We start from the raw sequence: 15,734 nt of genomic DNA, 5'->3' as shown, positions 1-15,734 counted from the left end.
TACTCATACATACATATACACACACGTGCACAAGCACATACCCACACACTCAAACGTGCATACACACACCATATACACAAACACATACCCGTATACTCATACATACATATACACACATGTGCACAAGCACATACACACACTCAAACGTGCACACACACACACATATACACAAGCACATACCTATATGCTCATACATATATATACACACACATGCCCAAGTACATATGTGCATACACTCATACACGCTATGTTGACACACATCCCATGGCTCCAAGCAAAATCACCTTGCCTCCTAATATGTTGTCAAAGGGATAAACAATAATTGGGGGGAAAAAAGTTGTCACCCCAAAGCCTTTCAAAAATAGACCCTCAGAGAGAAGGAAGTTGGTCCCTAGCCACTGTGTTCAGCACAGACCCACCCTGGGCTTAGTATTAGCAAAACTGACCACAAAAATCTTCAATCTATGGTTCCCTCCACCTGCAGCTCTGAGCCCTCTGCCTGTCCTCCCTTCCCCTCCCACCCACCTTAGCCAAATTCTCAGGTTCCTGTGGGGTGGGGAGGAGGTGGGTATTCACTCCAAATCCTATGGGGGAGAATATCCTAATTTAGAGCCTCTTTTTACCTTTTTAACTTTATTTATCTTTTTCTGTCTTTAACCTTACACATGAATGATCCTAAAGTTTTGATGTTGTTTTTTTTCCCGGACTAAACCATTATTTACAGGGGGATAGGGGGAAGAAAGGCTCTAGAGGGCCTAAAGGGGATAAGGGAGACCAAGGAGCGCCTGGATTAGATGCCCCCTGCCCGTTGGTATGTTTTTGTTTATCACTTGCATTGTTCTGGTTTTTGTCCTTGAGGTTTGCAAGTTGGAAACAAAGAAGGCAAATAAACTAAGATGAGAACCAAATGTCTACGCTGATGCTACCAAAATCTGTTCATTTGACCGGTGAAATTCTACCCACTGTTGGAGTTGCTTTATAACCACAGCTGCAAGTAATTCTGGCTAAATCCCTTGCCTTTGAATCCTTTTCCTTTGAAGATGCAGAGCAATTCATGTGTGGAAGTGAAGAAACCACTAGGAAAGGGATTTTCAGGGAAGGCCTCAGCTCTTAGTTCCAGGATGGCTTTGGAAGCCAGTGTAGCATTTGTGAGCCACGGATTTGCCTTCTTCGTTTCATGGCCATCTCTGTGGGCCGGTAGTTCAAGCTGTCTGAATCCTCACTTGGTCAGGATGCAGGACACCAGAGTTAGCGTCTCCTCAGGGCCACTGATGTCAAAACTGGGCAGAACAAAGTCAGATGAGGGGCTTCTAACGCACAAGCTACCAACACTCACCAGCCATCCAGCTAAAACCTTTAAAGCTGCAGACCGGAATCGGTAGTCAGACACCCCATGGGAAACCTTCTCAAAAGAGCCAACAATTAATGATGAGGCACATCTGCTGGGTTTCTCGAGTGCCTTTCAATCCATTTGAAGGTTCTAAAAAATTATGATGCACTAAAGTTGAAGTTTGTCTGTGTTTACACTGAGTGAGTCTATAAAGAGAATGGGATCAATGGAGAGGAGGCAGGTTGTACGTGTGCAAAGCTGAACTCTCCAGAGCACAAAGAGAGCACAAAAGCTGGATTTGGGAGGTGGGGGATCACCTGGGATTTAGCCCCTGTTTGTAGATGCCTCAAGGGTCCTGCATCCTGGCCAGGGTAGGACTGGGCCTCTCCACTCCATGGTTGGAGCGGGCCAGCCTCGACCTGAATAATCATCGTGGTTGGTTTTGTGAACAGGGACACCGAGGTTTTAAAGGAGAGAAAGGGGAGCCGGGGTTACCAGGGCTGGACGGACTGGATGCCCCATGCCCATTGGTATGGCATTGCCCTTGCTTGCCTGCATGGCCGATTTGGGCTTCCCCACATGTGTGATTCATACTGCGTGCCTCCCCAGCCACCCTCCACACTCCTCCTCCATCCCCCCCAGTATCCGCTTCTCGCTTCTTCACTCTGTAAATGCCCAGGGTCACCCCGCCTTGGCTAGTACTCTGGGGGCTCCCAGCCATGCCACCCTTTTGCATGCAAAGTTTACCAGGATGTTGCCTGGCTTCCTGCTGCAGCTACTTCTAAAGCACATCCACCTGATACGAGCCAGACCTCCCACCCTGAAGTTGGCTTTGCTGGCTCTGATACTCATCTCCAAGCTGATTCTAGACAAAGCTGCCACCAGAGACCAGCTAGGAAAGTGGATTCTCTGGGACTGGTTCTCAGAACCATGACTTACTTCTTTTCCTTCAGGCAGTGCAGTTAGTTCAGAACACACGGGCTGAACACCTAGCAAAACATGTGAATGAGATGCCTGAGTCAGCCCTGTGTCCCCTGCCCCCTCCATCGCATGATTTGGGGGACAGAATGGTATGATTACAGCGTAGACTGAGAAGCGCTAGAAGTGAGGTGGAGGAGGGGCCACCTGCCTATCCTTCCAGGTTGGGTCATGTGTCACTGCCCAGGTGACATCATCAGAACTAGGGGATGGTCCAGGATTAGGTTTTTGGATCCTAAAGGGTTTGTCCTTTTTGCTTAAATCTCCAAAGACATTACCAGACCCTTCCTTGTCCCTTTCTTTCATGGTCGGATGGCTTCTTACTGAAGAGTCTGGGAGAGATGGAAAGGTCGAGAGTGCAGTTAAGGAGGAGGCAGGGAGACAGCTAAGGGCCCTCTTCCAAGCACGTCCCAGGCGAAGTGGTAACAGTTTATTCCTGCCTGCCCGGTCCCTCTCTAGGCATGGACAGGCTAGGCCTCCATGCTGATCCTCTTACTGCAAAAGAAGCTGAAGGGAACACTTCACTCCAAGGCTCAAGGGGTTACTGCTCTCCCCAAATTTCCCCAATAGGTTTGGAGTTCACGAGCTATTTTATCATACCAGCAATAGGAGAATTTGGGGCCTCGCATCCCCGCCCTGGGGTCACGCAGGAATTCTCTTTGAACAAAAGAGGAAAAGATATAAGAAATTATGCTGTGTGACCCTGACAGGGGGCCATAGAGCCCCTTGAAGGGCAGTAGGGACTTTTTCAGAGGAGCATAGGCAACAGAAGGAGAGTGCAGAGCAAGCAGGCGGGTAGCATGCTTCCTCTCCCTGCTGGTCCTGCCAAACCCCGCACTTGCAGCCTGCACAGCCACCTTTATCAACCGGGACTTCCCACCATCCACACACCAATGGGAATGCCGCTCTGGCCCACAGAGGCTCCCTTGAGCACCAGCCAGGTCTTCCCTCGGCCACAATCCCCTCTCCTGCAATCTAGGCACCTTTAGTTCTGCCAGCAGCTGCCTTGGCCTCTCTGTTTCTCACCATACATTACTTTTCATTCTCTGCCTGCCCTGCCCTCCATACCCCGCTGCCACCATCCACACACCAATGGGAATGCCGCTCTGGCCCGCAGAGGCTCCTCTCCCTCCCAGCATCCACGTGATGTGTGTCATACCGCACCGTGGCAGGCTGGGGAAGGGCACAGGGTCACCCTGAAACTGTGGAATGCACCACCTCCCCTTGCAATCCCCTCCCCAACCCAGAGGGGAAAATGAAGGTCACCCTAATTTGACTCTCTATGTAAAATGGCATTTTCTTCCATAGCATCCCATATCAATGTGTCATTTTTCTATTAAGTTTACTGGGGGAAGTGTCTTCCCCTTGTTGTTTCTCACTCTGCCTCCTCCTCTGTGTTATTATGGACTAGGGGGGCGGGGGTAGCTACTACTCATGACTTTTACTACAAGATAACCAGACTTACTAGGCCCTCCATATTGGGACCAATCCCTGCCCAATGCCAGGTGATGAGAGGTTTCAGTCCCTGGCGTGAGTGGATGTCGTTAGACCGGGACAGCAGAGGACTCTCATTCCAGAAGTGGCCTCAAGACTGAGCACTTGCTCTGGTCTCCTGAAGCCCCGTGTCCATCTCCTTGTCTACCCTACCTGTCTAGCAGACTTGGGCTGAAAACTAGATCTTTGCCCTTGGCCCAGCCTCGCCTTCCCCACCTGGTCTCTAGATTTCTAGATTCCCTACAGGGTATGCCAGCAAGGAGAGGATATGAGGGCCCAAGAAAATTCAGGAAGGTTTGTATCACCGAGGGCAGAACACGAACATCTTGAGGCTAAAGGGGCTGCATGGTTGCTACCAACAAAGGAGACCGACAGTGTGCAGTCGATTCCCATGTTGCTACTGCACTTCACCCCCAAATTCCCAGCAAGGTCTAAGGCTTCGCCAGGAACACTTGTCTTCTTGCCAAAGACATCTCAGGGCCGTGCTGCAATACTCAGGAGGTTGCCTGTCCCTTCATGCTCCTCACCCCACCCCAGGATTGATCATCAAAGAAGGACTGTCCACATGTCCTCCTCCCTCTGCTTAGGAAGAGAGACAAATAAGAGAATAAGAAGGCTGGGAAGGCCCTTAGAGGTCACTTCAAGCAACTGCCCTTGCCAAGGTTTTATGGAGGAGGAAACTGAGGCCCTCTTGTGCTGAGTGGCTTGCCTGTGAGCAGCCAGCACTCCATAGGGCCCCAGCAGAGACTGTTCCTTCATGGCACACAAGGACATCTCTGCTTGCTCATCCCACAGGCTAGGACAGCCCCTATTGGCCTTGCACTGTAGCTGCATGTGACCTTAGCCAATAGGAAAATAGACGGATTTGTTTCCACCTCCTTCTGGGGTTCTGACCTGGAGTAGAGCAAAGAAATAGGTAAGAGTGGGTGGACCACATCCTGATCAGCTGCCAAAATGTGTGTGGCCCTCGTTACCCCAGTCCTGCCCGCTTGGTGGACCACTGCAGGGAGTCTGAGCCCTCTGCCTTCCTTTCTTCTTGCAGGGCGAAGATGGCTTGCCAGTCCAAGGCTGCTGGAACAAGGTAAGGCTTCCCATCAGTTTGCATCGGGGCTCCATTCTCAACAGTGCCATAAAGCTTCCACAATTTCCATTCTGCCTTGCTACAGATGAGGCAGAAAGACACAGGTCAAAAAGTCACTGTCTCAAAGGCAGGGTGCCCATTAAACATCCCATACACTGCATGCTGTTAAAGAACATTTAAAAATGCTTCTTAGAACATCAGCAAACCGTACGCGGAATGTCCATGCAGCCACACAGGTGACATCTTTATGCTTTGTGTGTTCAATGTACTTAGTGTCTTTCCCCCAAGGAAATTCCCCAAGGAGTTCCAGATCATCACTCATAGAGTCCCTCTGAGGTCGTTTATGCCACATGATGACATGTCTTAGATGTAGGACATCTCAGTTGCTTACACTCTGAATTCACATGCCACTGTGATCTTCCCATTGGCTAAGGCCATACTGTGAGCTTCCCATTGGCTACGGTCACATGCAGCTACAGTGTAAGTTCATAGGGGCTGTGCTACTCACCACTTTACCACTCCTCTTGCATTTAAGCTGGCAGAGTTTCATGCCACAACACTGTGACCTGCAGCTCAATCTCTCCTGGGCTCCCAGAGTTCCTACCGACAATGATTCACACTGGCCTTGGCATTTGCCATCATTAGAGCAGTCTGACATCACAGGACTGTGTCCTTGCCTGTGATCACCCCAATCAACTATGGCTCCCCAGATCACAGGGCTGCCCAGGCTGACAGGGGCCATCTGCTTGCTAACTAATCCAGAAGCCCCGCCTTGGTCCCCAGCAATGGTGGCAGTCGCTATGCTGCCCCTTACCGTCTCCCTTCACCCTGCCTCTCACTCCAAGTCTTCTCACCAACCCCCACCATCATTGTCTCAAGGTTCATCCTCATAAAGGGTTGGAGACTCCAACCTGTTCAAGAATCTGTGCTCAACGAATCCAGTCCTATTCCAGTGACAGCAGAGTCATACTTACAATGAGATGAACAAACTCCCCTGTACTAAGATGCCAGAATCTCATTAGTGCACTGGGTTGGGTAAAAGTGGTGAAATCACCAAGACCCCAGGCCAACGCTGACCACCTACTTGCCCGGATATCTGAAGCGCCCCCTAACCCAAGAAGGAAGAGCTCAACACGCAAGAGAGATGCCTCCCCAGAATCCGTCCCTGGAGCCTGGCCTCGTCCTCCTGCCAAGCTCCACCTAGACCTAGTTAAAGCACCACAAAGGCAGGTCACAGGTGTCATAAGACCTCTGGACCCTTGCCCCCTAAAAAAAATTTCCTCTTAAGGTTGCTGCCAATGGTTAGGAGATAGAAATGGTTGAGATTAGCAGGGGAAGAACAGCCACTACCAAGAGCTGCAATGTCTTGGAGAAGCAACCAGAGAGCTTCAAGACTACTCATTTACACCTTAAGTCCAATCTGGGACAAGGCAGGGGTTACAACAATCAGGCCTCCAAAGGCAGCAGAGAAGGAGAGTGCCCTCTAGTGACCACAAAGGGGATTCACAGAGAGGTGAACTTGGTTTCCTCCCTTCAGGGAGCTAAGGTAGCCACCAGCTTCTTCCACCTAGGGGCTCAGGGTTCCCACAGTTCCCCTGTCCAGAAGTCCCACCCAACCTAGGACAAGATTTATCTCCCTTCCTGCAAAGAAAATAAACCTCTGCAGACCCACTGAAACTAACAGAACATTGTTTTGTTTTTGTTTTGCAGTGATGCCTCTAACCTTGGATTGGCCTGTGTGTGTGTTTGTACATAGAATATTTATTTTTATACAGTTTTCACTTTTTAAAAATGCCAGAAGGATGATGCATCTTACAGATTATTAAAAAAGAAAGAAACACCTGCATATTTTGTACAGAAAATATCAACCTCTTCCCTTTTCCCTTTTGTTTACAAGATGTTTTGTATAAACCTGTGTCTCTAATACACTTTTTGTTTGTGAGTATGGTCGTAATGTCTGCATGACATTTGTGCACACTTATTAAGTATTGAAGCTTAATAAATTATTGTGTCCTGGTGCCAAAGGGGGCCAGCCAGAACTGAGGTGCTGGCTAGCTCATGTGTGAATTCACATAAATGCAAAGGTCCATGATATTTGCTAAGCTAGGTGTGTCTAAGAGTATTTTAAACCCTTATGCATTTTCATTATTAAAAAAATGAAACATGGCAATTCATGATCCTGATTAATCATTATATGAAATACATTCTCTCCTGTGAAAGCAGGAATTCCCAGAAGTAGGGGTTCTCAGAAGTATGGAGTAAGGTTTTGAAATGTGAAGTTCAACAAAGGGAGGGAGGGGGACTTTATTGAGCAATGTATGTTGTTACAGATCCCAAGTTTATCACAGTGCTTGCTGTGTGAGCATTTAGGTTCAGTTGTGCTAAGGGCCCCCAGAGTTTCAAAGGAGCCATTTGCTCTTGCTGTTGGGTTATGGTAGGTTTTTCCTTGTTTGTTTTGCTTTGTTTTGTTTTGAGCGACAGTCCCTAGTACCAGCTATTGCTAATCATGGCTGTTGACTTGATATGAGTTTGTGGGTTCACTCACAACTAGCATTTGAAGGATCTTTGCCTCATCTGCTGTTCCACTCCAGCAAAGGGCATTCAGAAAACATGCCTAGATCGGGGCTTGGGCTGGGCCAATCTGAAGTTGTTTTTATTTTTTTAAGAAATAATGTTGTATTGCTTTCCATATTTAGTGCATTGCTTAGAAAAGGTCTCAGGAAACTAGTTTTAGTGACTAGTTAAGTCTTACCTACGGTGTAGCATACAGGTTTGTTGTTAACTGTTTGACAACATAAATTCATGCTTCTAAAAGCTTGAAAACAACAAATTCCTCCAGTAGTTTACATACATCCCCATCTGGTTTACATTTTGCATTTTCTTTATACATCCTTTCTTCCTAGACAATGCAAGGGGAAATTTAACCTCAGACTCTGTCCACATGTCGTCACACAAAACTCTAAATTAGTGGGCTTCACAGTCATTAGACAGCCCCTGCCATGTGTGGGGATGAGGTCACACTCACAAGCGCTCATGGTAATGAAATCACATGCAGCTCAGACCCAAAACACCTATACCGACATTCTTACTCTAAACGTCACTAGGTTAGCTTAAAACTTGGACAACTTCCTCCTCTAAGTCTTGGCCAAGTTCCTCATTTGAAAAGTGAAGCGAGTCTGGGCAACACAGTGAGACCCTCATCTCTACAAAAACATTTTTCAAAATTTAGCTAAGTGTGGTGGCACTCGCCTGTAGTCCCAGCCACTCCGGAGGCTGAGGTGGGAAGTTTGCTTGAGCCCAGGAGTCTGAGGCTGCAGTGAGCTATGATTGCACCCCTGCACTCCAGCCTGGGCAACAGAGTGAGACCCTGCCTTAAAAGAAAAAAAAAAAGAAGAAGAAGAAGAAGGAAAGAAAAAAGAAAAGTGAAGCCATGCAGTAGTGAACAAGAGTTGAGTTGACCTCTGTGGACACAAAGAGGGCTCATCTGAACCCAGGGATGCTTCTTGCCTTGGGCCAGATTCTCATGGCCCTGTAGCCCAGGGACAACTTCTCCAGCAGCCACGGAGTACACAAAAATATTTTAATTCTTAACCTTTTCAAATTTAGGGGGAAAAAAAGTGAATATATAACAATGAATCCAGCCAGGATTGTTTTTTGTCTTTCTACCAGCATAATTGTAAAATATAATTTTTTATATTTTTTTTAATGGAGGAAGGTAAAACTGCCAGGGCCCCCAAAAGTCATAATGCAGCCCAGCCCACATCCTCTGCCCCTTAGAATTCACAGTCACCCTCGGGTGTCTCCATCTCCAGGCCACACTCCTCCCCTCCCAGGCGAGGTCCCGAGCAATCAGGGTGTGACCCCATTCTTCTAACCCCCTCCCTGATTCCCTTTCAGGCTCTGGCCAGGGAAATCACAGCTCACTGATGATCTCAGAATAGAGCAGAACATTCACTGGAACCCGGAAAGGGGAGATCCGGTGTTAGCTGAATATCCTGGGTAAATGGGCAAAGAAACCTCTTTTGTTACAGTCCTGGGGTTATTCATTTACTTATGACACTTCAGCTACTGCCACAAAGGATTCAAAGTCACAAGAATCTATGTAATAAAATAGAAATGTGTGTAAAGAGAAGTTTAAAAGTCAGAGTCAAGGAAAACTACGTAGAGAGGAGACAGCAGTGGCTGGGAAGCCCAGGAGATGGGGAAGGTCCTGGCCATAACTGAGGCAGGGTCACACACATCACTTCAGGCCACCTAGTGGTCACAGAAAAAAAAAAAAAAAAAAAGGCTCGGCCTGATTTCAGAGCCCACACCGCCCTGCCCAGTGGGTTGCAGCCCCCCGAGGTTTAGCCCTGTGTGTGTAAACACATTGTCTCCCCACACGGTTGTTGCTGCCATAGTACTCAGCCAGGACCCCACCCTGTCACTGGACTGCACCCCGGGCTCCTGACTTCAGGCCTCTGCCCCCAAGCCTCTCCACTTAAATCTTGGCTGTGTGTCAAATGCAGTACAGGGAGATGAGAAGTAAAAAGACACGTGGTCAAAGGGTTTGCACATAGCTGGGAGTCCATACTAACGCCCAGCAGACCAGGACAACTAGGCAAGAAGGAACAATCCAGTGATGGAATGGGAGATGCAGGTACGTTGCAGGAGGGACCAGGGAAAGGCCAGCCCTATGGACAGGGGCCACAGAGGGCTCGCAGAGGAGAAAGACATGCTCTCTGTTTTGGGGGACTTGCGGCACCTCCTGGTGAAAACTGCCTGCCCAGGGAGCCAGAGGTGCACCCAGCCCTGCCCACTGAGCATGTTGGTGAAAGTTCTTTGTAAATTGTAAGGCGCTGGGTCTTAAGGCCATTTGTGTCCTGTGGTTCCTCTCTCGTTCCAGTGCCTGTGGCTCTGTGCTCTGGCACAGCAGGACACATGCCCAGCATTGTCCACCTGGATACCTGCAAAGAATGAGCCAGTACCCCATGGGTGACAGTGTGACCGGGTCATCTGGGCCCAAATGGTGCCTCTCCCCAAGGCTGAGATTTATGTAGTTGTGGTTATGTGGGCCAAGGGAAGCCACAGCTTGCTGAGGGAAGAGGAGGCTCCTTCCACACATGCCCCATCTCAGCCCCACCCAGTGCTGGCCTCCCTTCCCCGGCCCTGCCTTCACCTGGCAGAATGGGATAGGATGGAGCTGGGAAGGGTTGCCGTTAGCCCACAAGAGGAGGAGGGTACTGGCCAACAAGTTCAGAGGCTCAGCTTCTAGTTCTTTCTCTACCATTACCTTGCTGTGCTGCCTTGGGCACCTTACTCCAGGTCTCAGTTTCCCCAAGCGTCAAGTGAAGAAGTTGGACATGGGTGACCTCCATAAAACTCTCCAGCTCCGACACCCTGAGGCCCTCTGGCCCCACAGGCAGGTCACCTCCTGGAAGGATTGTGGAGGCTGGAGTACTCCGTGCCCCGCACCACCTAGAGTTATTTGGCTGTGACAGTATTATGCATGGCATTGGTTTTGCAAAACTGTGTGTGGCATGTGTGTGCTTTGTAACCCCAAATAACAAAACTCGGAGTAGGCCTGTGCCATCCAGGAGTAGGGTGAGTGGGGTCAGCTTGCCTTGGGGCAAGAACAGCTGTAGGGGTTGTTTCTCACATTGGTCTCAACGCTGAGGATGTATCAGAGAGAAAGCAATACAGCACTGGCCACCTGACACATGCGGGAATCCCCAAGCCCCTACAAACGTTCAGGGACACTGCACTGGCATGGGGAGGCCCACCCACCTCCCTCCTTTCAGGCCCTCTGTGTCCCTCCCATACACCACCCCACACACTCCCCCAGCATGTCTCTCCTCTTGCCCTGGATTTGGACACATTGTCAGCCAGCTTGAGACGTCGAGCACCCAAGACTCCACATCATTTCAAAAAAAAAAAGAGCAGGCTCCCTGTGAGTGTTCAGAAAAGAGGACACCACACCAAGATGTGGAGCAGAGAAGGAAAGCAAGGGCAGGAACAGCTGTTCACCTCTCAAAGGAGCAGAACTCCCAAGGGGTCGCTGAAGCAGGATGCCCCTCACTGCGGTGAAGGAAGCGGGAGGATGGTGCAGGGAGGGGAGCCATGTTTTAGCCACTCAGGCAGAATTCAGTGCAGTTCACATGCAAAGTGACCACTCTGTCTGCTAGAAAAGTTCATCTCTGAGAATAGCCAAGCACCTGTGGAAGGAGAGTCAGAAGAAGGTAGAGGGCCACGGCCCCCTGCACCCCCAGGGCCTTCCCCAGCGGGCCCACCTCCTTTCCAAGGCCTGCCACTCACCCTGCGCATGCACTCTGCTGTCCCTCCACACGCTTGCCCGAGCCAGGCCCTTACCTGCAGATGCCATTGCTTCTTATCTGCCTCCTTTCAAGGCCCAGCTCAGATCCCATGACCCTGGAAAGACAGTTCTGGGCTCCTCAGTTGGTGGAGTCTCTCCTCCCTGCAACTGTCTAGAACTCAGTGTTCTTTTCTTCCTCCACTTTATATGAGAGTGTGCAAAGGGGCTCTTCCATTTTTGATAGTGAACTCTTAAAGGACAGGAACTTTCTTACTCCCAGGCTCAGGAGGGACCTAGCTCAGTGTTTCCCCTACAATCCAGTCATTGATGGGGGCTCATACACATCTACCACCTGCTGAGTTATCAGCCAGCTTCGTTAAGCAGCTGCTGTGTGCAGACACTGTGCTTCCTGCCAGGCTGGGAAGGAGAGGGAAGAGCCCCTAGGACTGTAAGACCCAGCTCCTCCAGGAGTCTCACCAGAGCACACCAAAGAGCACACTCATCCACCCTCCAGGAGCTTCACCAGAACCACCAGGAGCACACCCATCAGGGACAAGTGTGCTAAGTGCTAAGTGAGGGGTGCAGCCAGCTAGGGCAGGATTGCTGAGGACAGAAGCTCCTACAGTGGCCAGTGTGGACAGAATGAGCAGAGGACCGAGCCAGCTGGGAGGGGTGTTACAAAGCAGAGAAGGAGGAGCTGGTCCTGCATGCAGGCAGTCCCCACCCTGGGCTCAAGCTCCTTTCCTCGATAGAACCTCCCAGTGAGCTCGAGCCTGGGCCACGTTCACTTCTCAGGTAGGGGAGGACAAGTGGGATGGTGATGGAAGGAAGAAGGTAAAGATAGCACCCCCCAACTCTGAGGGGCTGGGAGTCTGGCAGCCAGTGGCTGGGGGCAGGGGATGTCCTGGTCAGGGAGGCACCCCCGGACGCGCCGATCACCAGAGAGCTTCCTTCTCAAATGCCCCTTCTCTATACCTCCTCAAGGGCCAGAGTCCTTGGTTAGTCGCCAAGAAGTGAAGCCAGCAAGCCCAGAGCCTTGGGGAAAGCACCTTGTCTTGGAGGAGGGAGGTGGAGAAGCTGCCCCGGACGGAGGGTTGCCGGCCGAATCCTTCCAGGGGATACCTGGTTTGAGGGAATGATCAGAGTGTGTTGTGCCTCAGGAGTGCATGGATGGGCCTCTGTCCTCTCCAAGGGCTAGAGCTCAGCCAGGAAAGCCAAGGCCCCCGCATCCACACACCTCCAGCTCTCATGGCCTGCTGAGGTGTCTGCTGCAGCCCCAGCCAGGGCCCTCTGCTGTTGCTGCAATTTTGAGCACTCTCGGACTCCTCTTGCTCATGAAGAATTGTGGTTCTGTGAGCAACCTCTCTGCAGAAGGGGATGTCAGCACCATCCTGCTCTGACTTGGAAAGCCTCCTCCCAAGGCAGGCTAGGCAGCTGTCACCTCTCCCACGTCTTCTCAACAGAGTTCCTTCAATTTCCTTCGGTGCTGCCACCATCAACCCTGTTACTTCCTGGGCTCTTTCCACTGTCATAAGCGGACGAATGTACCAAGCTGGAAAAGCAAGGAGTGTTTGTCTTAGAAAGGACGGAACTGCAACATAGTGGAGGAGAGAAGCCCGGGAGCAAGACCAGGTGGCCATGCTGGGCTCCTGGGCTGGTCCTCAGAACCAGGAGCCTCACACATCTAGTCTGGTGCCCAGAGGTGCCCCAGCCAGTACCAAACTGACACGGATGGAGGCAGCAGTCTATGTAGTTTCAGGAGGGTCTAAAGTAAGCCCTCTTCCTTTAGGAAAATTGTTGAAGGGACAGTGGCTGGAAATTAACCACCTTACATCTCGCTTTGTCATGACACTCAAACCACCTTGCTGCCTGCTTCTTCAATGAACAAAATGACCATATTTTCTTGTTCTATCCAGGACACTTTGCAAGTAAGAAGGGCCCTGGTAGTCATTAGGTTGTGACAGCAGATGTCAACCTGGCAAAACAGCAGGTGGTCACAGTAACAATGACCCAATACCCACGTCATCCTCCAGCCCTTCCAGGCCAAGCTCTGGCAACAACTCAATCCCTCCTGGTGCCTTGTAGCTGCATCCATTCACCGATGACCTCAGGTGTCCACAGGGCCAGATGGACATTGTGTGGAGAACAAAGGTGAACAGCCCCTGTTCTCATCTCCATGTACCTCAGGGAGTGGGATATGATCAGAACACAAATGACAACTCTCACCGAAGGCAGGACAGACAGGCCAGCGGAAGGCAGAAATGAAGGGCAGGGGACATTCAAAGGAAAGAAAGATCTTCAATAAACAAACATTTGGAGGGAAATTTTCCCCGAGACTATTTTAAGATGGAGAGGCTGGGTCGCCAGGGTTACCAAGCCATTCTGGTGATTCGACTTTAAATTTTGGGATTCTGACTTTAAATTCATAACAGCATCTTTCCTCGGCCCTGGTGGGGTAAAGAAAATACTTTAGAGCAAATTTAGTATTTTCTCCCATTCATAGTATCTGGCCCACAAGGCTTGTGGGTTAAAGTACACTCCTGATCCTCACTTGATAACCTCATCTCTCTCCTCCCTTGGTGCTTATTGTAAAGTAGGAACAGCAGCCTCATTACATGGGGAGGAGCAGTATGTCCAGGGCTGCAAACAAATTGCACAGATCCATCGCGGCCCCATTAGGGTCAAGGGCACATGTGCATGACTGGATGTGGCAAAAGTCATAACTAATGCACCCAGATGGTGATCCAGATGTGATGTGAGGCTCAGTGGGTACTTAGAGATTTTTCACAGCCAGGTTAACCAGTCGCCCAACCCTCCTGCCCTTCCCAGGGCATGGCAGAAATAAAAGGCATCCCTATTTAAAACGACACACATGTGAATGGGTTTGAGGACTCCAGATGATTCACAGGATCCTGTACATTTGTATATAGTCAAATGGTCTTCATCTCCTGCCAGCAAACCACCCCACTCTAAACCTACAACAGTCGAGGAAGACAAACCCATCGCGACCACCTGCTAAGAAGACACAGCCCGGTCCAAGGGCTCACTGCAAGATCACAAATGCAGTGAAACTGCTTTTGCTAAGAGACATTTTTCTTGCGCTCCACTCATTCCAAAGACGAAGCATTTTATTGCAAAGTCTGCCAAAATAAATGTGCCTGCAACTCCCCCAGCCAGTGGGAAAGCACTCTGGTTGGGATGGGAGTAAGGAGATCGGGTGCTTGCTCCGGCCGCAGCATGCTAGCAGAGTGACCACAGGCAAGTGCCTCCCACGCTCTGAGCCTCCAGTCCCTCATGTGTGACCTGGGGCAGGCACTACCTACCTCCCAGGTGATGTGAGGGCTATCTCCGTGGAAGCACTTGGAACATGGTAAAGAGCCGTGCAAAGGCTAGACAATGTGATTGCTAGTGTTTGTTGTTCAGAAAAAAAAAAAAAAAAAAAAAAAAAAAAAAAAACTTGCTTTTCATAGACAAACCTCAATTAAATGAAATCACTTGAGGAATGGTTCATTAAAATTTCTGGTACAATTAGGTTCAAAGAAAGAGGCCCTCCTTGGAGGCATGAAGAAGGCCTGACTGACAAACATTGTGGACACTGAGTAATGAAGATGTGGAAATGGTGGCCACCTTGGGTAAAGATATGAGGATGGATCTAGGAAGTTGCTTTTTCAAACTAAAGTCCATAAATGTTCATAAGGCATTTTTTTCCCTTTCTCCTAGAAAAGTCAGCAACTTAAAACAAATTATTTTTGCTTTAAAATTCCAGTTCCCCATATTGTTGGTTAAATGAGGTTTTTTCTCTTCAGAGGGCTCTAGCCTGTGATGTTTCCTCCATCCTGGTCCTGCCCCCCACCTCCCTCCTTCTTTCTCCTGCCGCCCTGTGCCCTTGGAGACATGCTGGGCAGACTCCCCATGTGATCAATCTGACGTCTTAAGTTTAAACGTCATTACCTCAGTATATCAGTAGAAAAAGTTCTACTTCATTGTGTCTTGTGGCAAACTTCAGTCCGGTTAATGGAGGATTTCGTATACTTTTAAAAGTAAGTCAGGCTGGGCGCAGTGGCTCATGCCTATAATCCCAGCACTTTGGGAGGCCAAGACCGGTGGATCACTTGAGGTCAGGAGTTTGAAACCAGCCTGGCCAACATGGTGAAACCCTGTCTCTACTAAAAGTACAAAAAATTAGCCAAGTGTGGTGGCATGCACCTGGAGTCCCAGCTACTCGGGAGGCTGAGGCAGGAGAATCCCTTGAACACAGGAGGCGGAGGTTGCAGTGAGCCAAGATTGCACCACTGCACTGTAGCCTGGGCAATAGAGTGAGACTCTGTCTCAAAAAAAAAATACATATATATATATATGAAAGTAAGGCAGAACCTAATTTTCAGAATTGCATAATGACGGTCACAGCTGATCCAACTGGTTCCACAGATTAGGCACTAGGAAAAAAAGATTTTCCAGAGTAATCCCTAGATGATGAAAGCACGAACTCATTACTTTTTTTCTTGTGGTAGTTATTTTTGCTAAGGACCTGCCCATACTGCAGGCAGTGGGTCTTTTGT

General features: G+C 49.5%; 1 protein-coding gene across 3 annotated transcripts in view; it reads left to right on the top strand.

Annotated features, from left to right (window-relative positions):
• The window catches only part of COL13A1 (collagen type XIII alpha 1 chain), a 164,750-nt gene extending 152,551 nt beyond the window's left edge, over window positions 1-12,199 (top strand). For 2 of the 3 annotated variants that reach the window (XM_030940755.1, XM_030940754.1), the window contains 3 exons: window positions 725-811; window positions 4,845-4,883; window positions 6,594-7,053. In XM_030940755.1, coding sequence (XP_030796615.1) covers window positions 725-811; window positions 4,845-4,883; window positions 6,594-6,596 — 129 coding nt within the window. In that variant the 3' untranslated portion in view covers window positions 6,597-7,053. Of the gene's footprint in view, window positions 1-724; window positions 812-4,844; window positions 4,884-6,593; window positions 7,054-12,159 lie in introns of those variants that run through there. The other variant, XM_030940756.1, reaches the window with a different exon arrangement.
• Window positions 12,200-15,734: the final 3,535 nt, after the last annotated feature.

This window comes from Rhinopithecus roxellana, chromosome 11, assembly GCF_007565055.1.
Source record: "Rhinopithecus roxellana isolate Shanxi Qingling chromosome 11, ASM756505v1, whole genome shotgun sequence".
Classification (NCBI taxonomy): domain Eukaryota; kingdom Metazoa; phylum Chordata; class Mammalia; order Primates; family Cercopithecidae; genus Rhinopithecus; species Rhinopithecus roxellana.
This window is presented reverse-complemented; position numbering and strand designations above follow the sequence as displayed.